Genomic DNA, 25,016 nt, shown 5'->3' with positions numbered 1-25,016 from the left:
TAACAGTGGTGCCTTTGGTCTGGTTAGTAATGCTGGAGGGTTTTTTGTAATAATGTGATGATGGTGTTATTGTGCTTGAACAGTGTATCCTCCCAGACACATGTGACAAAGGTCTCAAAGCATGCAAAGCTAGCCATGCCCATGCTAAATGGTCAGGGTCATCCCAGGGACAGGCCACCGGAGAGATCCCGATGAGTTCCATCTTGGAATAAAGATGGATAAAATGTACCATGTAAATAAATAAAGCATTGGACCAACAAGCTGAAGCTTGTTTTCTGTTTCAGCAGACATCTGTCAGCTTCCTTTGCAGAGTTGCTAAAGGAAGCAACTCTTCCTTTAGTGGAGACATACAGGGTGAGGACACTAAACAATATCGTGATGCTTCAGCATAGATGGCTCACACCTTCACTTCCTGAGCGTGCTTACTGTCTCTTGCTAGAAGAGCTCAACTGCCAGCATGCAACGTCAGGCCCACAAAACCAGCAAGCAGAGTCTTATTATGGACCCTGCCTTGATCTACTGCAGTGCATCAGGTATTGTCCCACAGCCCATTCAGATGGCAAGCATTTTGAGATCCCAAATGCTCAGCCTGCTTCTGTATGAGTAAACATAAGGCAAGGGTGTTAAAGCAATGACCAGTTGTACCTGGGGATGGACTTTCTCTGTGGTAGTCCCCACTCTTTGGAACACTCTCTGCACCAGAAATATGTGCACCACCCCATTCTTGCATTTTGTAAGCAAATTAAATCTGTCTTATTCCAACAGGCTTTCAGCCCTAGCTGACTTGATTGTAGGTGTCTATCATAGGTATTTTTGATTAAATGAATTGTTTTTAATTGCCTCTGTTGTTAGAGTTTGTAATTTTTATGTCCTGTGTTGTGTGCTGCCCTTTTGGGATTTGGGCAGGTTATAAAGGCTGTCAAAGTCAGCAGTAGGTTCTGACCCTCTAGCTATTTCAAAGTTGAGATGAATGATTGCAGAACTAATTTTAAATCTAGGGAGAAGATTGTAATTTTTTAAAAAAAAAATCTGGTTAGCCCATATCTTCAGTTCTGGAAATTCCTAAAACAACTGGGTATATCATCACTTCATTCATCTGATAATGGCTCAGCCAAAGGACTCTAGGTTCAAAGCTCACATCTACTGCTGACACTTTGTGACACACAGCGTTTGGCAGGACTTTAGTTCTTCCTAGTGAGTTGTCAGTGAGCTTGTTCAGTTGGCTGTACTACCAGTTGAAGATTTAGAATTGCTGTGCAGCTTTGGGTAAGCCTTTCAACCTTCATGGGTTTGGGGGTTTGCCTGTTCTTTGAAATTCTGTTTCACTGATAATGTTCTTGTAGCTGATCCATTCAGGGAGTGGATTATAACAGCTAACGCAGAATATTATACATTTTATACATGGAATAGAGGAGGGCTTTGATGCCAGTTCAGTGTATTATATTGTTGTTTTGTACAATTTCTTTGCTTCCCTTTTCATTTGCTAAAGATTGGAATGCTTGATTTGTTTGTTTTGTATTTTCCTTTGCATGTTATAGATGCAAAGAAGAATGCAGTGCCCTTTTTAAAAAAACAAAACAAAACTGCTTTTTGACAAAGAATAGGAAATAAAAATGGTTGGTGGGATTTTAACTCTTTAAAGACAACTCCCCACCATCCCCACTCAACTTATTACGTTCAAGACAGTGCCTTCAACTTCCCTGATTTCCAGTTGTCTTCCCATCGTATCTGGAGGATGCTCAGATGCGTATGTAGATCTTCCCCAGTTGAGGCTGTTAGATTAGTTACGGCAGAAATAGAGAACCAGGTGTCTTTCAGACTTTTTAGACTCCAATTGTGAACAGCACCTTTCAGTATTGCCAGTGAAAGACTGTAGCTGTAGCCCAACAAAACATGTGGGCACCAGGTTGCCTTCCTCTGGGGTAGAGGAACTGGATATATAATTCCTCTGTGTGTATGTATGCGTGCAATTGCCTAACCAGCCTGTCTGGAAGATTAAAATCTAGAACTTGCTTGCTTGTAAATGTCTCTGGGACTTCTGATAGCTCTTGGTGGTTTCACTTTAGGGTTTTTGGAGCAGGATAAACACCTGCTCAATAAAAAAATCTCCATGTGTTACAGACATTTCTGGTGTGAACAACCAGAGTTGTTCCACACAACTTCCACACAGAGCTATCTTAAGTAAATGTGGCAAACATACTAATAAGTTTCTTCTTTTCAAAAAGAAGAGGAATATCATAAATACTTTTCTTTTCCCTTCCTACTAGAATGAACATTCCTGGTGGCAGGTAGGTCATCACTGACAAAGAGGGTTCAAAATTTTTAGCAAATTTTGATGGGCTATTTTATTGTGTCTGTATTTAACTGCTTTGGCAATTTAGGCCTGGTGGGAGGGCATGTGAGCCAGACACCTTGCTGAAGCTAAGCAGGTCTGAATGATTGCTGATTGGATGGGAGACTGTGTGAGAGATGCATGTAAGTTACCTTGAGTTCTAGGATAAAGGAAAGGTGGGATAAAAAGGAAGTCTAAAGATTGTATAGATTTGAGATGTGGCAAGATCTTTTCCTCAAGTACTTTTTTCAGATGCTTTATGAAATTTGAGAAAGTGCAGGCTATATTGATTATGAGTTAAGCTATGGAATGGCAGGATTCCCAGACATGATTCTAGGAACAGTTAATGGATATAGCCAAGACTAACATAAAGCATCTTTTACAAATAGCAAAGGTCAGCCTGATTGCCAAGAGTACAGAAATCTCTTACAGCTCATCAGATTCATATCTGCATATATATATCTTTTAACTGTTCAGTATTTTCATGGAGAATATCTATATGGTCGCTAGAAGTAAAAAAATGACTTGATGGAGCATAATCAGTTGATGACACATAATCGATGACACATAATCATTCAATGACTGATTGGATTGCCATGGTTTATTCTTATTCTCACATCTGATGATCCCATGTGACACTACTGGCATCAACACCTGCGTGTGTATGAATGAGAGCTAAGTTGGGCCATGGAGCATTTACAGAAATGCATTGAAATTTAGGAACTGGGGCTCCCTCTTTCTTTATAGTGATTTGTGCAAAACCAGAATAGTGATAAGACTGCTGGATCCCTTAGCAAGTGTAAGCTTTGATTCAGCTAACAATTTCTTTGGATTCATAATCAGTGATTTGGGAACATAATCTCAATTATTTTCAAGTCAAACACTGGTTGCAATACAAGCTGGATCCAACCTTTGATCCTGATTATGAAAGCGCTTCAGCTAATTTTCCCCAGGAAGCTGGAACCTTTTATCTGTTCTCTGAGCAAGGACAGCACATCAGAAACAGCACAACAAGCTGATATTTGCATGCCAAGATGTTTTGGCATTGCCTTCAAGCTAGGAAAAGGGAGAAGAACCAAGGACTATAATCCTCCATTTTTTGTCCTTCATCCCAAGGGTAGGATGAGAAATTCCCTTAGAGACTTAGATGAAATTAACAAGTACATGTTCTCAGAAGATGGATGCCTGCTGATAGTTGGAACAGGCAGTAGCTTTTCTTGGGGCAAATCCATGCAGTTGTGATGGTTGCACAACCACAGTGCAAAACACACTGTGGTACAATCTGTGTTTCCCCATGATCTTGACTAGGCTATAAATCCGCCAGCATTAGACACCTTCCTTGCAGACTGCATGGGTGAACTCTGGACCATGTGAGCCAGATTTAAAACTATACTTAATCTTGGCATCTCTGGAAATACATGGCCTGATCTGGAAGCACAAGGCCTGATATTTTGCAGGGGAGGGGTTTATAGATTAAAAAAAATTAAAATAAATCCTCTTTTCTAGGAATGCTTTTAAAAAAAATCAGTGATATTTTCATAAAAGAATGATGGTTAGGTAAAGAGGTAGGTTTCAAACACAGTCAATTCTTCTTCAAGAGTCAGCAAGCACCATCTCCTCTCTGGGGCCTTTATAGGATTGCCCAGTCACTGACTAAATAACTGTTTTCTAGGGGAAAGGTTTTCCTCTCATACAGGCCTCTTTTTTGCCTCAGTCAGAGAGCAAACAGCTGTACTGTCCCTCCTCCTGAAGGCTTTTGCTGTGTTCAGTGGATCTGACTTCTTGTAATGGTGGTGTCTGTGTGTTTGTGTGTGTGTGTGTGAGAGAGAGAGAGAGAGAGAGACAAAATGAGAGAAAAAAGGGTGTATGGTGACCCACGATGTTCACTGTTTAGTTATACTGTTTTTTAAAAAATTAACACATACAACAGATGCATTAAAACTCAGAACCTTCAGGGTAGGCAACATGCCTCACAGCCTTTGCTTGGTTAGTAAATAATGGAAACAACTAACAAAACTTAGAGGAATGGAGTGTTAAAATATGATTTACTGTTGCAATGGTCAAATACATTGATTTTAAGAAAGGTATCAAATATGAGATTTGTTTAAAATTAACTGGAAATCATGTACGGCCTTTTGTGTCCAGTTTCTTGTCCTCAAGGTTATCACTTTATTCTCAATTATTCTAAGAATATTACTGTAAATAAAATAATGGGGACTCACTGAAAACTAGATGCTGTTTGCTCTGAAAACTGTTTGCCAATGGCATTTCGTTTCCTTCCTTTATTTCCTTAGGGTGCAATGTATATTGCAGCCCACCAATGGGCTGCAGACTGAGATAGAATTTAAGAATTACTGTTTGGTAGCAACAATGCTGTGGATTTTTAAAGCCAGGTGAAATGGGACTGGGATATACATAATAAGATCTCTCACTCCCCCCGCCCCCAATGAATTCAGCTCCTATAATATTAAATCAGATAGAGGCAATGATTTTGCAAGGGGAAAAGTTTGAATGATGATAAGAATGCATATTTTGGTAGATGTAATTATACAATGAAGGCCTTTTCATTGAAAGTTATGGATTGTAATCTACCATGATACTCCAATGCAGGTTGATAGATATATGGTTTTTGACTTTCCAGTCTAGGATGAAAGAGAGTGACTGGCAAAGGTTCACCAAGACAGCTTCTGCGCTAAGAAAGGACTAGAACTTGGGTCTCCCAGCATCTGGTCCCTTACACCATACCGATATGGATATAGATATAGATACATAGATACAGATGCATACACACGCATATACACCAAAGATCAGCATTATTTAACATACAGTAGCCAGAAAACAATATTCAAATTACACAGGCACACATAACAAACAAAGGAAAGAAATACGTATTGTTATTGAGGGGAACAAAGAAACATTCGTTCACTGAAATAAAGCAAGGAAAATCCATTGTAACTGTTAATGCCCCAGTAGTATCTAGTTCTCATTAAACTGATCAATTTATTTTTAAATAGGCAGTTAAAACAATGGTAAACGAAGACATAAATAGAGACCCTCTGTTAACAAGTCCTATGCAGATACAAGCCTAAACTGTGGAAGGGTTACAGGTATACTTGTCCCAATGCCCTTGCAAGCTTGGCTTTTTGGTTTATTCCCATCCCTCTGGTTTTAGTACATTAATGGACAGTACTACAGAACTTGAAAGCTGGTACCCAGCAGACCTGGGTGTAATGTATAGCTTTCAGGGACCAGCCACACAGCCTCTTGCCTTGCCTCCAAGATAACCTACTTGCCAGTCATTGAAGCCATGTTGTTGCATCAGAGTCTCTCTCTTAAGTCAAGGTGATCTGGCAAAAACTTGTGATTAAATCAAGGTGATCTGGCAAAAACATTCTCATTTGCATGGAGTAGAACCTTAGGGATATCAGTGACCTGCAGAACAGCTGCAGGACTGCTCCTCCCATCTGGCTACAAGGCTCTGTGCCTCCAGGGCCATTTCACCTTTGTTTGCTGGAGAGAACAGAGCCTCACCCCACAGCCAAAGTTTTCCTTTTCCTTTCCTTTCCTTTCCTCCAACAGGAATACCAATTTTGGAAAGGTATTTCACAAGATCATTCCTACCAGTAACCTTCATCACCATGATCCTTGGCCTTCTGCACTTGCTGGAGAGCATCTCCACCAGGGCAGGGATCATTGTCATGGGAGGCAGTGAGGGATCCAGGTTTTGGGGAAAAAATCACAAAACAAAAAACCAGGCAACAGAAAATGGAAGAGTCCTCTTCCCTGCTCCTTCTCCCCAACATCAGCTTCAGAAACTGCAGCTCCTGGCCTCCGGTTTGCTGCCCTTGTTTTTGAGACCCAGCAAGAAGATTGCTGAGAGAGCAATGGTTTTCCACTTCCTTCCCCGCGTGAGGATGGGAGGCAAGCACATCACAGGACTGCTCTCCAGTGCGTTTCTCAGACATCTCCCTTGTGGCAGAACCATCACTGATACCTCTCCCCTAGGGGCATCAGCGATGGTACTGCCACAAGGGAGATGTCTGAGAAAGGCACTGGAGAGCAGTCCTGCTTTTGGCAAGCATGAAGAGGGATAAAAAGGGAGGCAGCCTTTGAAGGGCTGGGGAGGATGGGTTGCTTTTTGAAAAGATTCTACTGAGGCTGTCAATCTCTTTCTGTCCTTTCTAGTTGATGACCAGCTACAGGGTTTCTGCTGTGTGCTGTTGCCATCGGTGGTGCTCCTGGAGTGTACGGAGGGAAGATGGCATCCTTGACACAGCTGGGTTTGCTACTATGGAAGAATTTCACGTATAGGAGAAGGCAAACGGTAAGAACACACCACTGCTTTTTTTTCCACAAAATACCCAACGGTAGGTTTCAAGGATTCCATGCCAGGCCTGCTCAGACAGTCATACTGAACTCTGTAAATACACCATTTGGGCACAAATGCTGTATATAAAACTCCCACTGCTCTGGGTGGATTAATGATGTGGATTGGGGGGTTATAAAACTCCCACTGCTCTGGGTGGATTAATGATGTGGATTGGGGGGTTAATATACAGGAGTTTGGCTAGTAAGTTCTTCAGAGAAATAATTTTGTATTGGACCTTAAATCAGTGTGAAACAAGAAGCTGTATATAGTTGCGTTTTACTTTCAGTAAATGCAGATTGGAGGCAAGAAGAGTGGTGCAAGGGGAAACTAGAATTGTTTTCGGTTCAGCATTTAGAAAAACTGTTTTAGAATTCCTTTTTGAGTCAATGGAGCAGTTTTTCTCTGAAGCTGCAGGAACCATTTTTGGGCTGATCAGGCTAGCGAAGGAAAAGGTAAGCCAGAAGGGTACATGCTGGCTGGGGAATTCTGGGAGTTGAAGTCCACACATCTTCAAGCTTCCAAGGTTGAGAAACGCTGGCTTAGAGTAAAAAATGGAAGCACAGTCACATGTTATACAACAGGTGAGACCTGCTGCTTGGCCTATACATTGTGTACTTTGAAATAAGTTCACGCCGCCCATTCAAACATGCTTTATATTAAATTATATAGGTTCCTGTGGGAGAAGCATCTATGGAATGCTTGTTCAGATTTAGTAGTGTATGCAATGTGATTGTTTGAATCTGTGTTGCACATTAGTGGAACAGAATAAAGGCAGTACTGAAAAGGTATGAAACAAATAAGGCCATAATCTGTTCTCCACAATCTCAAAATGCAGGACAGAGCAATGATTTTAAGTTAAGTGAGAGTTAAAGCTGCTTTAAAAGCAGCAGAACATTGGACTCAATTACCTAGGGAGATGGTGACTACCCATCACTGGCTGTGTTCAAGCAGAGCCTGGAAGACATCTGTCAGGCAGGGATGTCCACTGTGACAGCCACTGGGTTCAAAATGACAGGTGCAACCAGGCGATCAAAGCTACATTCTTTTTCATGAGCATGTGGTGCTTGCAACACATATTTAAAAGGGGCAGGGCTTTGATGGCCCAGTCATGTCTACCATTTTGAGCCCAGTGATTGTTGCTACACATGATTTGGATTCTTGCATTGAGCAGGGGATTAGATAGCCTAAATGGCCTCTTTCAATTCTATGAGTTTAATTATGGGTTTTAATAATTTCTTTAGGAGTAATGTTAAGAACAGTTTCACAATGAAACCAATTATCTAGGTAGTTGGTGGCTCCCTTTCACTGGGTGATTTGAGCAAAGGCTGGACAGCTGTCTGTTGAGGAATGCTGTAATCTGTATTTCTATAAAGAGCAGGGGGTGAGAGCTAATGGCCTAACTCTATGATTCTATAATTCTATACTCTGCAGCATTTGGAAGAAAGTAAACTTTCTGTTCATTATCATGTTGCCTCCATTGGCCTACTTTAAATTGAGGATGACTCATGAGCAAAACTGGTTTGCTAAAAAGTTAGCATCAGTTTAAGTGTATCATAGCAGTATATGTAACAGAGTTGCTGGGGGCTATTATTGAGAATGGGCTGCCCTCATAATACTTAACATAAATCTGAATCCTATGTAGAAGTATCACTGAGGTTGGTTGTTTAAGATAGCTTAAACAGAGTTCTGAAGTTGGCTGCTGGTCTGCTGCCATTTTCCTACAAATTGGTCATATAATTCTCCATGAAGCCTGGAAAATGCTGAGGAATAGTTACATCAGCCTTTCCAATCTGGGCTTTGTGTTAACTACAACGTCCTGAATTCCAGTGATTGAGCTGTTTAGAAATTCTGGAAATCATGGTCCTAACTATTTATCTGGAGGGCATCAGGGTGGGGAAGTCTGGCCTAAGTAAAGTATGGCTTTATTATAACAGCTCTAGCATCAAGGCGGTAATTTAAACTGAGATTTTCAAGATCTTCCATTGCTATGGCTAAAAAAGAGAGGCTGAATAAAACTTGGATTGCAACTGCTTCAGATTCTAATATGCTAGTACTGCTTGGAAAACAGAGTGGACTTCCAAACACTTCACACTACCCCTCTGGATCTCTTCAAAATAGTGCAGGAAGTCTGCCAGTGCAAATATGTATAGTGGTGTTGACATGAGCATGGCCAGGTCAAGGTGATGATCCATCCTCAGTTGTTCTTGAGTCTCTTCTGACAGGTTCTTTTGGATTAGTTTTCCCAGGCTCACATATGCCTAGCCATGAAAATAAAGATGATGGTACTGTGCTCTTTAATTTCCCATTTACAGTCTGTACAGTTGGACACTGTACAGACCTAGGAATTTAATAGTGATGTACTTGGCAATTTTATCCCATAGGCTCTGTTAGTAAGAGTGGGTTCTTGGACTATGTTATGAGGAAAGATTTTAGCTCTATGAGCCAAGTCCTTCTATTCCTGGAACACTTGGGCTAGATGTTCTTTCAGTGCCATCTTCCCTCCCCCCACCAACTTTAAAATGGCCTCCTTCTTCCCAGAAACAGTGAGGTCATCAGACAGGCCATCAGGGTAGAGTGAAGATGACAAATCTTTTCTATCTGAAGGGTCATGTTCCTTCAGCAATGACATATTGATGACCACACGCCAACAGTCAGAAAGAGGACCCAGATGTAGGTCAAGACATACAGACAAAGCAAACACGTGAGACAGCCTTTATTGGAACCTTATGAAAGTTCAACCATAGCAAGTACTTAAGATGAAAAGAGTTCATAATACTCCGTTTTTAGTCAAATCACAGCAAAGATTGCAAGAAAGGCAGTGATCTGAGTAGATTATGGATCGTATCCATAACTTAATTTCTCACTGCTTGACTCTTCAGCTCATTACTATCATTCATCATGGTAAAGGGAAAAGGTTCTCTCCTCCCTCTCTTACACACAATTTTACATTTAAATCAGATACTCTGGTATGTGAATGCAGTGCTTGAGTTCTTTTGTCTTAAAGAACTACATGTTTAGGTACATGTCAGAAGATTGGGCAATGTGTTGGGTACATCATATGCAGCCTTTTGAACAGTTTTTATTTTTCATGATTCTTGCCATTGTTTCTGATTATTCTCTTGCATCAAATTTGTTTTTATATGCTAGATTTATATTTTAGTTTTTCTTATTGTTAGCTGCCTTTGGCACTATGTTCGTTTGATTTTTGGTTTGGGTGAAGGATAGAAAGTTCATCGGGCTTCCCAAACCTGCTGTACTGTAGCTGTATAGGACTATATCCCCCATCACCTCAAAAATCACATGTTGCATGTGATGGGAAGTGTAGTCCAACTTACCTGGAGGGGCATCATGTTGGGAGGGCCACTGTCGTTTTGGATTAAGTCCATTGTAAGCCTCTTCTCTCTGTTTCTTATTCTATGCTAACAAGAGCACAAATAATTTGAATTGCCAATCTGCGAAGTGAGCCAAGATTTTAGGGATCATAGGTATCTGCAGGAAGGGGGACAAGGATGGGGGTGAGGCAAATGACAAAATGTGCATCACAGTGTCATGATGAAAACTATGTGGCTTGCGTACTTGTGTGCAACATTGGGATTCAAATATGAAAGGCATGTTATTGGAGACATGACATTATTTTTACCACATTGTAGTTTGTACCAGATGCCTGTGTAAGGGACCCGGAATCTGGTATATAATAAAAGGAATGGAAGATGGCAGAGCCTCAAGGTCCAATGGACCCCTAGTTCAAAGGTAACAATGACACTTGGAAGATGAACACTTTTAGGAAGTTCATCCACATTGCCCCATTCATCCTACCCTGCAAAGTTATCTGTGGGTTGCCACCACCTATAATGTATTTGCTACAGGTTGGAATCATCAGTGTTGCCCATGGCTATAGCCCATCAAAAACCTCTTGAAGGTAGATAGCAGTAAGCGCTTTGCTGTTTAATTTCCCATAGCTCAAACCAGCTTCTTAGCTCTCCATTTTCAAATGGATAAATGAGTAGGAACTGGTGCTGGATTACAGTTGGATATACTGTATAGGCCTATTTGCTCAATGTTAGTTCCTTAAGCTGCTTTCTCCCTGGAGGTGACAGCCAGAAGATAATTTGTCCTGGATACCTTCCAGCAGTGCAGATGTAACTCTTGGGCTGCACATGTCAAGCTAAGCTTGGTACCTGCCTTTCATAATGCTTATTTTAGCTACCACAGTTTGGAAAAGTGACAGGGAAGGAAATGCAGGCCAAGCTGTTTACTGGAGGGGATCTGATGTGAAAAAAATGTTCAGGCAGGCAATGAAAAAGGGTAAAATTCCACCACACTTTTTAATGAGAGCTTCATATCAAATTGCTGCATTGATGGTTGATTTTGGAATAATAAGGGAGACTTATTGTATTCTGTTAATTAAATATTATATTCTGCTTATCATAATGTGGAGTACCCCTCATTTAGGATACCAGCTGCCCCAATTTTCTTTTCTTTTCTCACTTCTGGCTTCTCTCTTTTTCCATCTTATCAAATACGATTGCCTCTAAGAATCTTTATTTTTTATTGACTAGTTTTGGGGAATTCTCCTTCCCCTGCACTTAGTTTTTATGTTGTTTCATCTCATTGAGTTTTAATAATGCTACAAAAAATATCTAATGCTAACAATGTAGGATTTTTCCATGCATGCTGGTATCCTCCTGTTCAGCACAGTGAGTTGGATGGGTGCCATATTATATGATGAATCTGCATTTGGACATGCCCAATATCCCAGGATATTTTGAGAAGAATTTCCTCAATTGATTATGAATTGGCCTATTCATTTACTATTTTTTTCAGCATTAATTTGCTTTGTAAGTTAGTATTATAAACAGTGTGGGAGCAAAGACTGCTGATCCCCAGTTTATCACATTTGAGATTCCCTCACTGAAATGTGGACTAATTCCTACAATTTCTGCATCATTTGCCTTCAGGGCATGTTATTGGCAAATGACTCTGCACCAATGAACATAATGTTTGAGAGGAGGGATGGAATTTATTTATAGTTTAGGTTTTGCTGAGTTACTGTAACATCCTCAGCACTTGGACTTATACTAGATGTCAATCATCTAATTTTAGATCCTCATGTTCATGCTGTACAGGCACTGAGCAACACAGTTCTTCCGCCACCATGCCCAACATGGGTAGCAAGTGTGTGGATGAGCCTATGAAGAATTTACTTTGCATGACAATAGTTGATTTAGCATTCTGAATAACCCTCAAATCTTTGAGGTCTGAAGAAAACATTTTCTGAAGGAAAAACATCACAAATTATGGGTGGATGGAGAATTATGAAGGATCTGCTGCATAATTGTTCTCCGGTACATTTAGTTTTTTTTTCCCCATTTAGAATAATCATTTGGGATACAAATTGGAAATCAGATATGTGTGCTTTCCATTATGTCACAAGGAAAGAGTTGGCATTCCAGGGGTCCATTCACAGATTTGGCTCAAACCCCAGATAACTTAAATGCTCTGTATTGTGGCAAGGAAACTGAGTCTAGAACAGCCTTGCCTAGCCTGGCCATTTTGAGACAGTTGGACTACAACTATAACAACTGACTATTCTGCCTGGAATGATAGAAACTGTGGTTAGGGTTTTGTGTGTATGTTACACACACGTATAAATTTATGCATACATATAATTTACAAGGGTCTCCAAAATTATTTTTGAAAACAGACTCCAGTCAAACATCTGCACAAAAGGAGAAAAATGTTTGCAAAGAAGTACCTGAAAAATAACAGATAGTATCGAAAACTACCTACAAAAGAACTTATTATTATATTATAAACATTATTCAAAGTTGGAAACAAAATCGCATATGCTGGGTGTTTGCTTATTCTTTATATAATAGCTGTATAAGGAAAAAAACCCCTGACATTTGGGAAATTTATATGAAAAGTAAAGCATGCATCGAGAAAGTTTATGTAAGGTGTCTTAAGGGCATTAATCTTCAATATATATTTACATTTTGGAGAAAGTTGCATATGAATATTCAACATATTAGGGAAAATGTGACTTACCAATGGATATGGATTTGATTTATGGAACTGGGGGGAAAAAAACCTTCCACCATCCCATCCCATTCCTTGCTTAGTGGACAGGAATGCTGTAAAATTACTACTTTGTGAATTAATAGTCCAGTTGATCCCAAGGGCACCAGGAAGGCACTGAGTTGGGGAAGGCTGGACTAAATAGCAACATTGTGTTCACAGAAGTAAGCAATTTAACTATACTTACGTCTATTTCTGTCTTCAGTTACTTCGTAATATCAAGTATGGATGCTTAGTAATCTGCTGTTTCTCCTCTCCTCTTTCTCTTTCAGACCCAGCTGCTGGTCGAAATTGCTTGGCCATTGTTTATCTTCTTTATTCTGATGTCTGTGAGACTATCTTATCCACCTTATGAACAACATGAATGTAAGTTTAAAAATGCCTGCGTTCTTGGGCTTCAGCTTTGGTGAAGGGGAAGTAAGAAAGAGAGAGGCAGATCGCATAAGGAGTCAACTGTCTCCAGCCTAGAAGGATGGAAGGTAGCATGGCTAAGAAAGATTTGGGGGAGCTGTCAGAGCAGTCTACACCTGACATTCAGCTAGATAGGATTGTTCTTCAGTTTTGTGTATGGCCATAACAGACCAAGTCTCTGTTTTTATTGCAATTCATTTCTGATCTCAAGAAATCCCATTGCTAAAGTAGGGATTTGCCCCTGGCTTGACCACTGCTAAGAATATAGAAGCTGTTGCTAACATAATCCTGAAGGTTTCCTTATAGCCCAGTGCTTAGCACAATGTCTATGAGACATCCCATTCAGTTCCTGCAATGACTCCTTATGGCAGCGGTTCTCAAACATTTTGGTCTCAGGACCCTTTTGCATTCTTAAAAATGATTGAGGACCCCAAAGAGCTTTGGTTTATGTGGGTTACATCTATCAATGTTTACTTCATTAGAAATTAAAACTGGGAAATTTTAAAATGTTTATTTATATATTTATTTATCTTCGCAGACCCCCTGAAAGGGTCTTGGGGATCCTCAGGGTCTCCAGACCACACTTTGAGAACCACTGCCTTAAAGAGATCTCTTTTGCACCTGCACATACGATTTAAACAATAGAGCTGGGTTATTTCCTATAGCAATCTTGTTGGATGTTTTTATTGATATGAATTGTTGGCAAATAATAAATTAATCCTACAAGAGCAGACAAGTTATAGATACAGAGCAATGTGAAATATTTAATTATCCTTCTTAAACTCTTGTATATGTATGCTCTGAAGTTAAACTCATTGAATTCAACAGGATTTATTCCCTGACATACATACAAACTTACATACCTACTTGATTGCTGGGATGATATCTAAAAAAAGAAAGAATGCAGCTCAGGGTTCAATGGTAAGCTGCACTGTGTATCAGAGATTGAAAATGCCCATAATTTGTTGGGTGATAATGCACTCAGTTCACATCAAACCAACCAGTTTTTTAGGAGAGCTGAAAGAATGTTGAGAGTTGGATTCAGTTCCCCAAATACAGAAACATCTTCAATGTATTCCTAGTTAGCTCTACCCAAACAGGACGTCCTTTTTAAAAAAAAAAATAATGACCCTGTGGTATATTTCTCCATAATAAATTAACAATTTCAACAGAAATGACTAGGCTGCTGAAATCTCTCTTGCATAACTTTTAATGTCAATGTACTCAGTCAATGAAGGTGTCAGACTGAAGCCAGAAAGACCTCGGTTGAAGTCTATGCTTAACCATGAAAAAAAACCCTCTGGGTGACTAGGCCAATCACCTCTCCCAACCCATCTCACCTGTTTGTTGTTGTTATAGGGAAAAAATTTCGGAAAGGGAATCTGTGTGTGCTGTTTTGATCACCTGAAGGAAAAGTGGGATATAACTCTAACAAACTCATACATGTGCTCTGTGGTCTTTTGCACCTCTTTGCCCTTTCACAACTTGCCTATTTGCTGCAGCTATTAGAAGCCATTGATTCTTGTGGTCTTGGGGGTGGGGGTGGGAGATATAACTTTAGAACAGAGAAGTTTCAAGGATGACTTCATGCAATGTCCCAAATATCTCTCCTCATATTTTTAGGTCATTTTCCAAACAAGGCCATGCCTTCAGCTGGAACACTGCCCTGGGTCCAGGGAATTATCTGTAATGCCAATAATCCTTGCTTTCGTTCCCCAACACCTGGGGAGACACCGGGCCTTGTTGGAAATTTTAACAAATCGATGTGAGTATTCGTTATTTATTAAATTTTGGCCTGTCAAAGTGTAGGAGGCAAATGTGAAGAAGAGGATTGAGACAGAACAGCAATGCCTTATCAGGGGTACAGGCTATTTTTTGCTGTACTCAAGGGAAGCCTTTTTCCTCTAACACAGTGCTTCCCAAACTTGGGTAAATTACCCAAAATTGGGTAAAAGTGGTTTTCTTTGGGACACATGAACCCATTGCCCAATCACAACAGGGACCTTTAAACTGACAAAGTATTTCACCTATGTTGGGTAAAAAGAACTTTCTGATAAGAGGTTTGGGGTAATGGGGGGTAAAGTTTGGGAAGCGCTGCTCTAACACAAGGAGGACGAGTGAATATTATGAAAAAGGAAGAAGTAATGCAAGGCAAACTGTCTATGCTGAAAGAAAGCAACTTCCCACCTACTTAGCACATCCTTTGCATGTTGCAAAATGCCTTGACAGTTGAGGGCTACCCAGATACTTTGGGGCCTATGTTGTCCTCTGCCTCTGCCTAGGGAAAGATGGCTGCTTATTGTTTGTCAGCCCCACTGGGCAGACCAGGCCAAGAAGTCAATGCTATAGGAAGACTAAAACTACTTTTATTCAGATTGGCTAAAATAACAGTCTTGCAAGTCTGGACCTCCTCCTCCTTACAGTTCAGTGAATTAGGGAGGTGTCTGCCTGAGCCACTTCTGAATGTTATCTCAAAATGTTTCATCCCCTTTTGCTTAGGCAATGGTTCCTGTATATTTCCATCAAGGTCACCTTCCTTACTCTCTACCCCATAGGCTTAGTGGGTATGCAGAGACCATTGCTTAATCTTAAAGACTTCAAGGAAACTTTCTTGCCTGGCATTCAGTGCCTTCATCCTGCAGGTCCTTGCTTGTAGCTTCAGAATGGCTATTCCCTCTGCTCTAGTTCATTGGTGGGCCTCGAGTTAAGACATGTTGCTGATCTCCTCTTAGGAAGCTGAGGGAATGGCTGTGTTTGCATCACAGGCTGAACCAGCAACCAGCCAACCATATCTCCTCCTAGCAATCTTTGCAAACCATGCCAATGCAGGTAATTGGTGGCTCTATGCGCCCAGAAACAAAACTTAGAAACAATTGATAATCAAAAGCCTGTGGGAACATGGTAGTGTTTACTTGGTAGAATAGCTCCCAATAATGTCAGTGGGGCTTGCACAAAATAAATGTGGGTACAGAAATCTTTTAGGATCCTTTTGGGGGCTGCTTGAAGCTGTGCCTCTCGTGATGACTAATAACTTTCCTGTTTTGTTTCTTCTCTCTTGCTCTTGGCCTCATTTCTTCAGTGTTTACCGGTTGTTCTCTGATGCCAAGCGCTTGCTGTTGTATAGCCAGAAAGACACCAGCATCAAGGATGTACAGCAAGTGATGATAAAACTACAAAAAGTTGGGAAATCTGCCTTAGGTAAGTGAACCAAAAAGGAATATTGTGCACTTTGCAGAGATTCTTTTCAATAAACTAGAAGCTAAAGCTGGAAAAAGCTTTACAATGGAATTAGCACTGTATTAAAACTAGGGGTGGCTATCCAAAAGCCTGGGAGCCAAATTTTAAGCAAGAAGATCTTTGTTTCACTCTTACAGAAAGGTCTTTTATGGGGAGGGGGCATATGCAGTTCTGGCAGGTAATTCACTTCCCACCCTTTCACTGGTACTCTGTCCTGAAACAATCCTGAACATGCTTGCTTGTAAGTGATCTCCATGAAAACCAATGGCGCTTACTTTTGATAAAATATGTGTTCCATCCTAATGTGAAATATGTCATGATTGCCCTTTTACAAAGTTCTTTTTCCTTGAAATGCACTTTGCATATTTCTGCCTCTATCCCATAAGATTTGGAGCAGGGGGTGGGGATGCACACCTGTGAGTGTCTGCGGTTGTCTTTTCTAATATAGGAGCTGGGTGAAGGGTCAACAGTAGAAGAAATGCACAAAAGTAAGATGGATGAGGAAGAAAAACATCTGTCTTGCCAACTGATTTAATTGTATGCATTTGATCTCCAGTTCCTTCCATCTATGCAAACATCTGAACAGAATATTTTGCTGCTTTCATTACATCTAGCTTGTTCCTTTGCGCCCCAGGTCTCTCCTCTCCAACCCCTCTTTTCTCCAGTGTAAGAATTCTGAATTCTGAACACAAGCTAGAGCCTTGATTAAGGCCTACCTTGTGGCGACTAGAGCGGTGAAGCGCCAGTACTTCTCTGCTCTTATTGCGTCCGCAGAATGCTGCCTGGCGGCCCCGTTTAAGATTACCCAATCCCTTTTGGGGAAGGGCGAGTCAGAAATCCATCTACAGGGCCATGCGGAGGAATTTTCAGGGCACCTGCAGGATAAAATTGCTCGGATCCAGACCAAGTTGGACTCCAAGCGTGAGACAGAGTCGGAGGAGATACCCAGGGAACCTACTTACCAGGTTATCTGGGACCAGTTTGATCTTGTTGAACTCAAGGAAGTGGACAGGATCCTCCGGACTGTAAATGCTACCACTTGCCAATTAGATCCATGCCCCCGCTGGCTGGTGAAAGCAGCTTGGGAGGTGACATGTGGCTGGGTCCAGGTGATGGTAAATACATCCTTGAGAGAGGGGGTGTTTCCAGCAGCCTTTAAGGAAGCACTAGTGCGCCCCATCCTCAAGAAACCATTGCTAGACCCTACTATACTGGACAATTTTCACCCAGTCTCCCACCTCCCCTTTTGGGGGAAGGTGGTTGAGAAAGTGGTGGCTTTGCAGCTCCAGAGGATTCTGGATGAAACAGATTATCTAGACCCCTTTCAGTCAGGTTTTAGGCCTGGTTATGGGACAGAAACGGCATTGGTCGCACTTATGGATGACCTCTGGCGGGAGCAGGATGGAGGCAGTGCATCCATCCTTGCTCTTCTTGACCTCTCAGAGGCTTTCAATACCATCGACTATGGTATCCTTCTGGACCGACTTAGGGAGTTGGGGGTGGGCGGCGTGGTTTTGCGCTGGTTCACCTCCTTCCTCCAGGGTCGGTCCCAGTCGGTGTTGATAGGGAGCGAGAGATCCGGCCCATGACCCCTACTTTGTGGGGTGCTGCAGGGTTCAGTATTCTCTCTGCTCCTTCTTAACATCTACATAAAACCACTGGGTGAGATCATCCGTCACTACGGGGTGAGGTATCATCAATATGCAGATGATACCCAATTATACATCTCCATCCCAGGTGAAGTAAGTGATGCCGTGGCCACCCTTTCCGAGTGCCTGGGGGCTGTGGGGGCCTGGATGGGGGACAACAGGTTGCGGCTGAACCTGGGGAAGAAGGAGTGGCTGTGGATTACTGGCTCCTTGATTTCTGGGAAATTGTCATCTTTAGTTCTGGATGGGGTTGCACTGCCCCAGACAGACCTTGTGCATAACTTGGGGGTCCTCCTGGACTCACGGCTCCTGCTTGAAGAGCAGGTGGCAGCCATGGCTAGGAGGGCCTTTGTGCAACTTCATGTTGTGAGCCAGTTACGCACCTTCCTGGAGTGAGAGGCCCTTCAAACGGTCATTCATGCCCTGGTTATCTCCCATATAGACTACTGCAATGTGCTCTACATGGGGCTACCCTTGAAGAGTATCCGGAAGCTACAGCTGGTGCAAAATGCAGCTGCACGGACGATCTTGGGTTTCCCAAGATCAGCACATGTCACCCTTTTGCTCCGTGAGCTGCATTGGTTGCCAGTATGCTTCCAGGTCCAATTCAAGGTGTTGGTTATCACCTTTAAAGCCCTACATGGCACGGGTCCAGGCTACCTAAGGGACCGTCTCCTCCCCATCACATCAACCCGTCCCTCTCGGTCATGCAGAGAGGGCATGCTACGGACCCCGTCTGTAAGAGAATTCCATCTGGCGGGGTCCAGGAGGCGGGCCTTCTCTGCAACAGCCCCTGCCCTTTGGAATATCCTTCCCCCAGAAGTGAGATTGGCTCCCTCCCTCCTGGACTTTAGGAAACAACTAAAGAACTTGTTCTGTTATCATGCTTGGGGCGGGAGAGAGAACAGTCATTCCTGGGGATGGTTAGTTTCTTAGAAGGACCCTGCTCTGCTTGCAAATCACAGAGAACTTCCAGCCATTGGGGTTTTTATCATATTTATTCTCTTATGTATTATAGTATTTAATGGTTTTATATTTTTCTTATTTATGTTTTATTGTAAACCGCCCAGAGTCCCTTTTGGGAGATGAATTTGATTAATAAATAAATTGGATGGGAGGCAATCAGGAAATCCCAAAGTAGTAGGCCTGACTGGGAAGTAACAAGAACCCCACCACCAAGAACAATCTAAAAGGCAGTAGCTGTCTACTTCTGCATTTTTGCAAAGAATACTCTTCAGTCAAAAAACAAGCTTTCCCCCCCCTACTTCTCATTTTTCTTCAAATTTTAAAGAGAGGGGAAACGTTTCTGTAATACAACATTGCAATCCTCAGGCAGCTCAAAAGAAATTTATTTGAGAAATTGATAGGGGCTAGCCTACTCTGCATGCATTTGTGGAGGAGTTTATAAAGGCAAATCCAAAGGAAAGCATTTCCTGGAGCCTCCAGCTTTCTTCCAATGCTGCTTTGTGTGAAGCTTAAAACAGTGACTGGAAAGAAACAAGGCATTTCTTTAAGTAAGCATTGCTGGCTTTGTGAGGGAGCTGCCAGCATGCAACTCTGCATCGAGTTAAGTTAGCTTCAGCAGCGCTAAAAACAGTCACTTTGCACAGAAGGGGAAAAGAGATAATGAAGAGTAAAGCAGGAACTGAGAAGCAAAGCAACAGGGGATGCGAGAAATTGTTGCCAGAGAGGATGAGGAAGAGAGGAGAGAAAGAAATGAGGAACGCACATCCTAATGGAAGAATGTATTGGGGGTTATTTGCTTTCTATGAACTTTAAATTCTGGTTATTACTTCTAAATGAGTGACTTGGCCAACTCCCTGTTTCCATTGACTGTTTACATCTTTCAAGCTTTTTTAAAATAAGAAAAACTGAAAATCCCGCAGAGCAAAGCACCGCTCCTAATTTTCCTTGGAAATTAAAAATGGGAGGACGGGGGGCGGGGGCTACAGTGCAAGGTTCTACTAGGAAATCTGTTCCCCTGCCCTGAGAGAGGGGGCTTCTGGAAAGAGGGCGTTCATTAGTGTCGCTTTTATTTGGCTAATGTTGCAGCGACTTTTAATTTGTGGTCATCTTAAAACAGCTTTATATTGTGTGTTGCACCCTGGTCTGTTTCTTGGCCTTCACCTTTACTTTGCCAGCCATGCGGAGGTCTTTGCTGACTGAGTGGGAGAGATAGGCAGTAAGAAAATCAGCATGATGGTTTCAGGGTGAAAGGAAAAGGGAATTCAAATGCAGTTATGTCACCTCAAGGGCTGGTAATCTATAAATGATGAGTGTGCAAGCAGCATTTCGAAAGAACGAGAATGTTGTGTCTGACTAACAGGAAGGGGTGTGTTTGTGTAAAAAGGGAGACTGTGAAAGATGGATGGAGGGGGAGGGAGAGAAATGCAAGGTCCTTCATGACAGTGAGCTTCTTCCATTGAACTGTCCTTCCCTGAAGTTTTTCCACACATGGAGACCATTCACTGAGTTGGGAAAATGGCAAAATTATGATAGTAAATGATATTGGAAAGACGCATATTACATTTCAGTTGTCTAAGGTGCTTTATAAAGAAGGCTTTGGTAATGTTGATTATAATCATCTGTGCCAGGTCTCCAGAGAGAAGGCAGAAATAAGGCTGGGGAAATCATGACTTGCCTCAGGCCACATATATAGATCATATCATATATCGTATCGTATCATATATTATAAAGCCCTACATGGCATGGGACCAGGATATCTGAGGGACCGTCTCATCCCGATTACATCAATCCCCCCCACCCGGTCATGCAGGGAGGGAATGTTACGGACCCCGTCCGTAAAAGATTTCCACCGAGTGGGGTCCCGGAAGTGGGCCTTCTCTGCAGTGGCTCCCACCCTTTGGAACATCCTTCCCCCAGAGGTGAGACAGGCCCCTTCACTCCTGACCTTCCAGAAGGCCCTGAAGACTTGGTTTTGCCAGCAAGCTTGGATCGGGAGGGAGAATAGCCATACCTGGGGAACGCTTGCCCCCTAGAGTGATTTCCGATGGACCTATTATGCTCACGGACTGGTAAGTACTCTCAGCCATCTAGACTCCATCACATTTTATTTTTAGTGTATTTATTGTATTTGTAACTGCTTTGATTTTAATTTCATTTTTATTGTAAACTGCCCAGAGTCCCTCCTTGGGAGGGAGATGGGCGGTGATGAAGTTTGATAAATAAATAAAATAAATATTATATTCAAGGCAAATGATGCAGTTTGATTTCTCAGCACCCTTAGCTGCTGCTATTCCACTAAGAAAAGAGTTAAGTGTTGTACCTCTCATAAGCTCAAAGTAACTTTTTCTAATTCTGTAAAATGAATGCCAGCAAGTTAATTGGAGAAACTGGTGTACCTTTAATAAGGCGAGTTAATTTGTAATTTGATATGCCTGTTATCTGACAGACTCCATATTGTTGTTATGGGTTGAGGTGGACAAAAGTGTGGTTGTCCTTTAAGTTGCACTTAAATTATTTCCAGGAAAATGGCTGAGAGGCTCTTATAGCGGTGACCAACAATTTCAGGGCTCCATTTCTGGCAAGTTAAAGCACACACAAAGTACCACTTGGCAGAAATGAAGTCTTTCAGGATTAGCTAACCAATTACTGAAGAGCACAAAGGAGCTCCTGAAAATTCTTCTGGCGTTTCTCCATTTCTGTTTCCTGCATGCAGTGGTAAAGAGTGCCTGTCTCTTTTACTAAGTTTCGTGGACTGTCCTCGTCCCCAAAAGGGACAGACTGTCTGGGAGCCCAGAGGTACTGGAATGTTTGGGACTAGATGGGAACCTTGTTTTGAGCACTAAGAGAAAAAAAAAAAAGAAGATAGAACAATGGAGGAAGACAGCTAGGGGAAAGGGAAGAAGAGCTGTCTGCTTGAAGCAAAGGCTGTTGATGTGGGAACTGGAATGCAATTCCCTGATGCTTTTATTTCTCAGAAAAAAAATCAGGTTCTTAAAGAAAAAGAGCCCTGAGACCTTTGTTGATTAATTTTAGTTGCAGTAACAGCCTGCCTCCCTCCCTCCTTCTTTCATTTGCTTGTTTGTTAAGAAGTTCCTGGCCTTCATATTGTTTTAGGAAATTTTAGAGCAAGGTTTATCAACCTTGGGAACTTTAAGATGTGTGGATTTCAGCTCCTAGAATTCTCCAGCCAGCTATGCTGGCTAGAGAATTCTGGGAGTTGAAGTCCACACATCTTAAAGTTCCCAAGGTTGATAAACACTGTTTCAGAGCATTTCCTAGTGATGAAAAGTATTGAATATTTATCTTATTTTTATATGAACATACAACCTTTGCTCCGAAAGGTGGTAGGCAGGACACAGATATGATTCAGCTTAGCAGTACATCCACGCTGCTTCCCAAACATTTTACTTTCATCAACCTTAAAGTAGGGTTGACTCAAATGTTTCCCTAAAATGGGGAATTGCATCTTGCTACCCCTTGAGTGAAACTGAAATTTCATTGGGATGGTGATGTTTTCTTTTGCTTTATTAAGGGGGAGAGAGAAAAAAAGTCCATGTCTCTTACAGCAGTATGAAGCATTCTCCATTGCTTCCCTTTGGACAACCTTCCCAAATTTGGTAAACTCCTGGAATGACAGCTTTTGGAATTCCCAATGACAGGGAAATGGTAGGAGTTATGGTTCTGATACATCTGGAGGGCACCAGGTTGAGGAAGATAATTCTAACATTCCATAGACCTGAATGTCCCAATTCTTCATGGGATTCTTTATCCCTAATTAAACTAGTTTTAAAAAAAACCCAGTCATTCTCAACCACTTAGCCAAGTTAACTGGCAACTTTCTTCTTTGCTTGTGGTTAATTTATGACCCTTCTCATGGTTGAGGTCAGGGTATGTATGTTATTTTCTGCCAAACAATATGTAATTGAGAAAGAGCTGGATGAAGTTGTCAGCACAGCTCTAATTTAAACTTATAAAACATTTACTTCCACCTTATCCTAGTAGAATAGGTAACGTATGATCCAAAATTGGTGGCTCAGGGTCCTTTTCACACAGGGCTGGGGTGCCAGTCTTACAACAAAAGTGTTCTCTGTCAATGGTGCATTGTCACCATTGGACAGGTGAGCTGATTTATTTCCAGCTCAGGAGGAATTTCAAAATTTCTGTTTTGAAACTAGGACCCTTGGAACTCTATGGAACTTGGGGTGAGTCATTTTCCCCTTCACACTTCCTTCTAATTCCTTTGTTCTTCCCCACTAAAGAACTGGGAAACCACTGTAATGTTTTAGGCAGGCTTTCAAGATTGAGGTAGACCAGGTCAGGAAACAGACACCAAAAGAACTACTACAACTCTACCTTATTATTCTGGAATATAATACAGAATTGTGGTGTCCTCGGTGTTCTCTGAGCTTGGTTGCTTGCACAGGTTTCAGCTAGGTAACATTATCAGTGTGAAACTTGAATCTTGAAAGCATGACAGAGTTTCTCTCTCCCCCTCTTATACCAAAGACAGTCAAGGCAGGACAATCTTGAGTTTCTTCCTCACCTCTTCCAGTATGGCTATCTCCATATTACTCTATAACTACAGGAAATGTTGTGTATTAATACTTCTAATTCTAATTGAAAACTGCTTTAAAGCAGAGTCTTTCCAACTCTGTTCAGTCCTGTAAGAACTTGATCAGTTTTACAGATTAAGCACACACATACAAAAAATGCAGCCAATTTTCTATCACTAGTGTTTTGACTCTTGAATTCCAGGAATTTTTTTAAAAAAAATAACAGGTTATGGAGTCAAACTGAGTGCAAGTGTTTGAAAACCTGTGCTCTAGTGCTTTTTCTTTTTTTAAGGACTTTAGCTCTACAAAATTTATAATTAGAGATGGGGGCTTCCAGTTTTAGTCCAAAACTCTCCTGTGAGGTCTGAAGTGGAAATCAAATTGTACTCAGCTGAACTTGCTGATCTTCAAGGTTCCCCAAAATCTGAATGGCTCTCACCCTACTGGGATTTTGAAGGGCCTTAAGGACCTGACTCTTCATCCAGACCTTTGGAAAGGACTATTGATGCCCCTTTCCTCCTTCCCTCTGGCATCATTGCCCCTTTGTCTTGTGCTGTTTTTGTGTTTTTTTGTATTGTTCTCTGTTTTTTAAATGTTTTAACAATTGTAAACCACCCAGAGTTGCTGGAAGTTGGGCAGCATATAAATTTAACACAGTTAGGACTCCTATTGTATCACTGTTCCTAATCATGTGGATAGTTATTCTTCCACATTACAGTTTCCTAAATTTAAACACAGGGAAATTCCAAGTGGATGGCTGGGCTAGGCTATGCCCCCAGAGAATTATGGCATTGATTCTTAAATTGGATTTTTTACCTACTTGGAGTTAGAAAAGAACCACACATATTGAATATAATCAATGGAATATCCACACATTCACTTGGCTTCGCACATCACATTGTCATAACATCCTTGTTTTGGAGTTGCACTTTATAAGTCCTGGTTCATGACATGGGGAACTCAGCAAGCAGTGGCTAAATCAACACACCATAGATTAGAAAAACATGTGAACTAGGCCATTGTCAAATCTCTCAAATACAGTTTAACAGGATGGATTACCTGTTTCTGCAATGGGATAATTTTCAGATGGCTGAGAGAAACACTGCACACGGTACTTTGGATGGTAGCTTATGGATTGAGGATAGGATGTTTGTGGGTCTTCCTGGATTAAGCATCAAGTGCCTATGCACCTTTCTTGTTTCTGAAACAGGCCACAGAGAACTGTTAACCTCAAAGGGAGCTCGGCATATGTCCCCTCCCAACAATTGAATTTCTGTAGAATTCCAAACCAGGAATTTCAGAACTTTTCCCCTCACCATTCATACGTCTTGCTGTGTCTCAGTGGGATTGGTTTGTTTAATATCTAAGAACAGTTCTTACCCCTTGAGTCTAGACATTCCCTGCAAGAGTCAAGTGCTTGT

At 41.5% G+C, this 25,016-nt stretch overlaps 1 protein-coding gene across 3 annotated transcripts in view; it reads left to right on the top strand.

Moving 5' to 3' along the window:
• Positions 1-25,016, top strand: part of ABCA1 (ATP binding cassette subfamily A member 1) — a 106,708-nt gene that overhangs the window by 12,860 nt on the left and 68,832 nt on the right. The window contains exons 1-6 of one of the 3 annotated variants that reach the window (XM_063294921.1): positions 1,192-1,266; positions 2,268-2,288; positions 6,518-6,656; positions 13,052-13,145; positions 14,814-14,955; positions 16,270-16,388. In XM_063294921.1, coding sequence (XP_063150991.1) covers positions 6,591-6,656; positions 13,052-13,145; positions 14,814-14,955; positions 16,270-16,388 — 421 coding nt within the window. In that variant the 5' untranslated portion in view covers positions 1,192-1,266; positions 2,268-2,288; positions 6,518-6,590. Of the gene's footprint in view, positions 1-1,180; positions 1,267-2,267; positions 2,289-6,517; positions 6,657-13,051; positions 13,146-14,813; positions 14,956-16,269; positions 16,389-25,016 lie in introns of those variants that run through there. The other 2 variants (XM_063294920.1, XM_063294919.1) reach the window with 2 other exon arrangements.

Source organism: Candoia aspera, chromosome 2 (assembly GCF_035149785.1).
Source record: "Candoia aspera isolate rCanAsp1 chromosome 2, rCanAsp1.hap2, whole genome shotgun sequence".
Classification (NCBI taxonomy): Eukaryota; Metazoa; Chordata; class Lepidosauria; order Squamata; family Boidae; genus Candoia; species Candoia aspera.
This window is presented reverse-complemented; position numbering and strand designations above follow the sequence as displayed.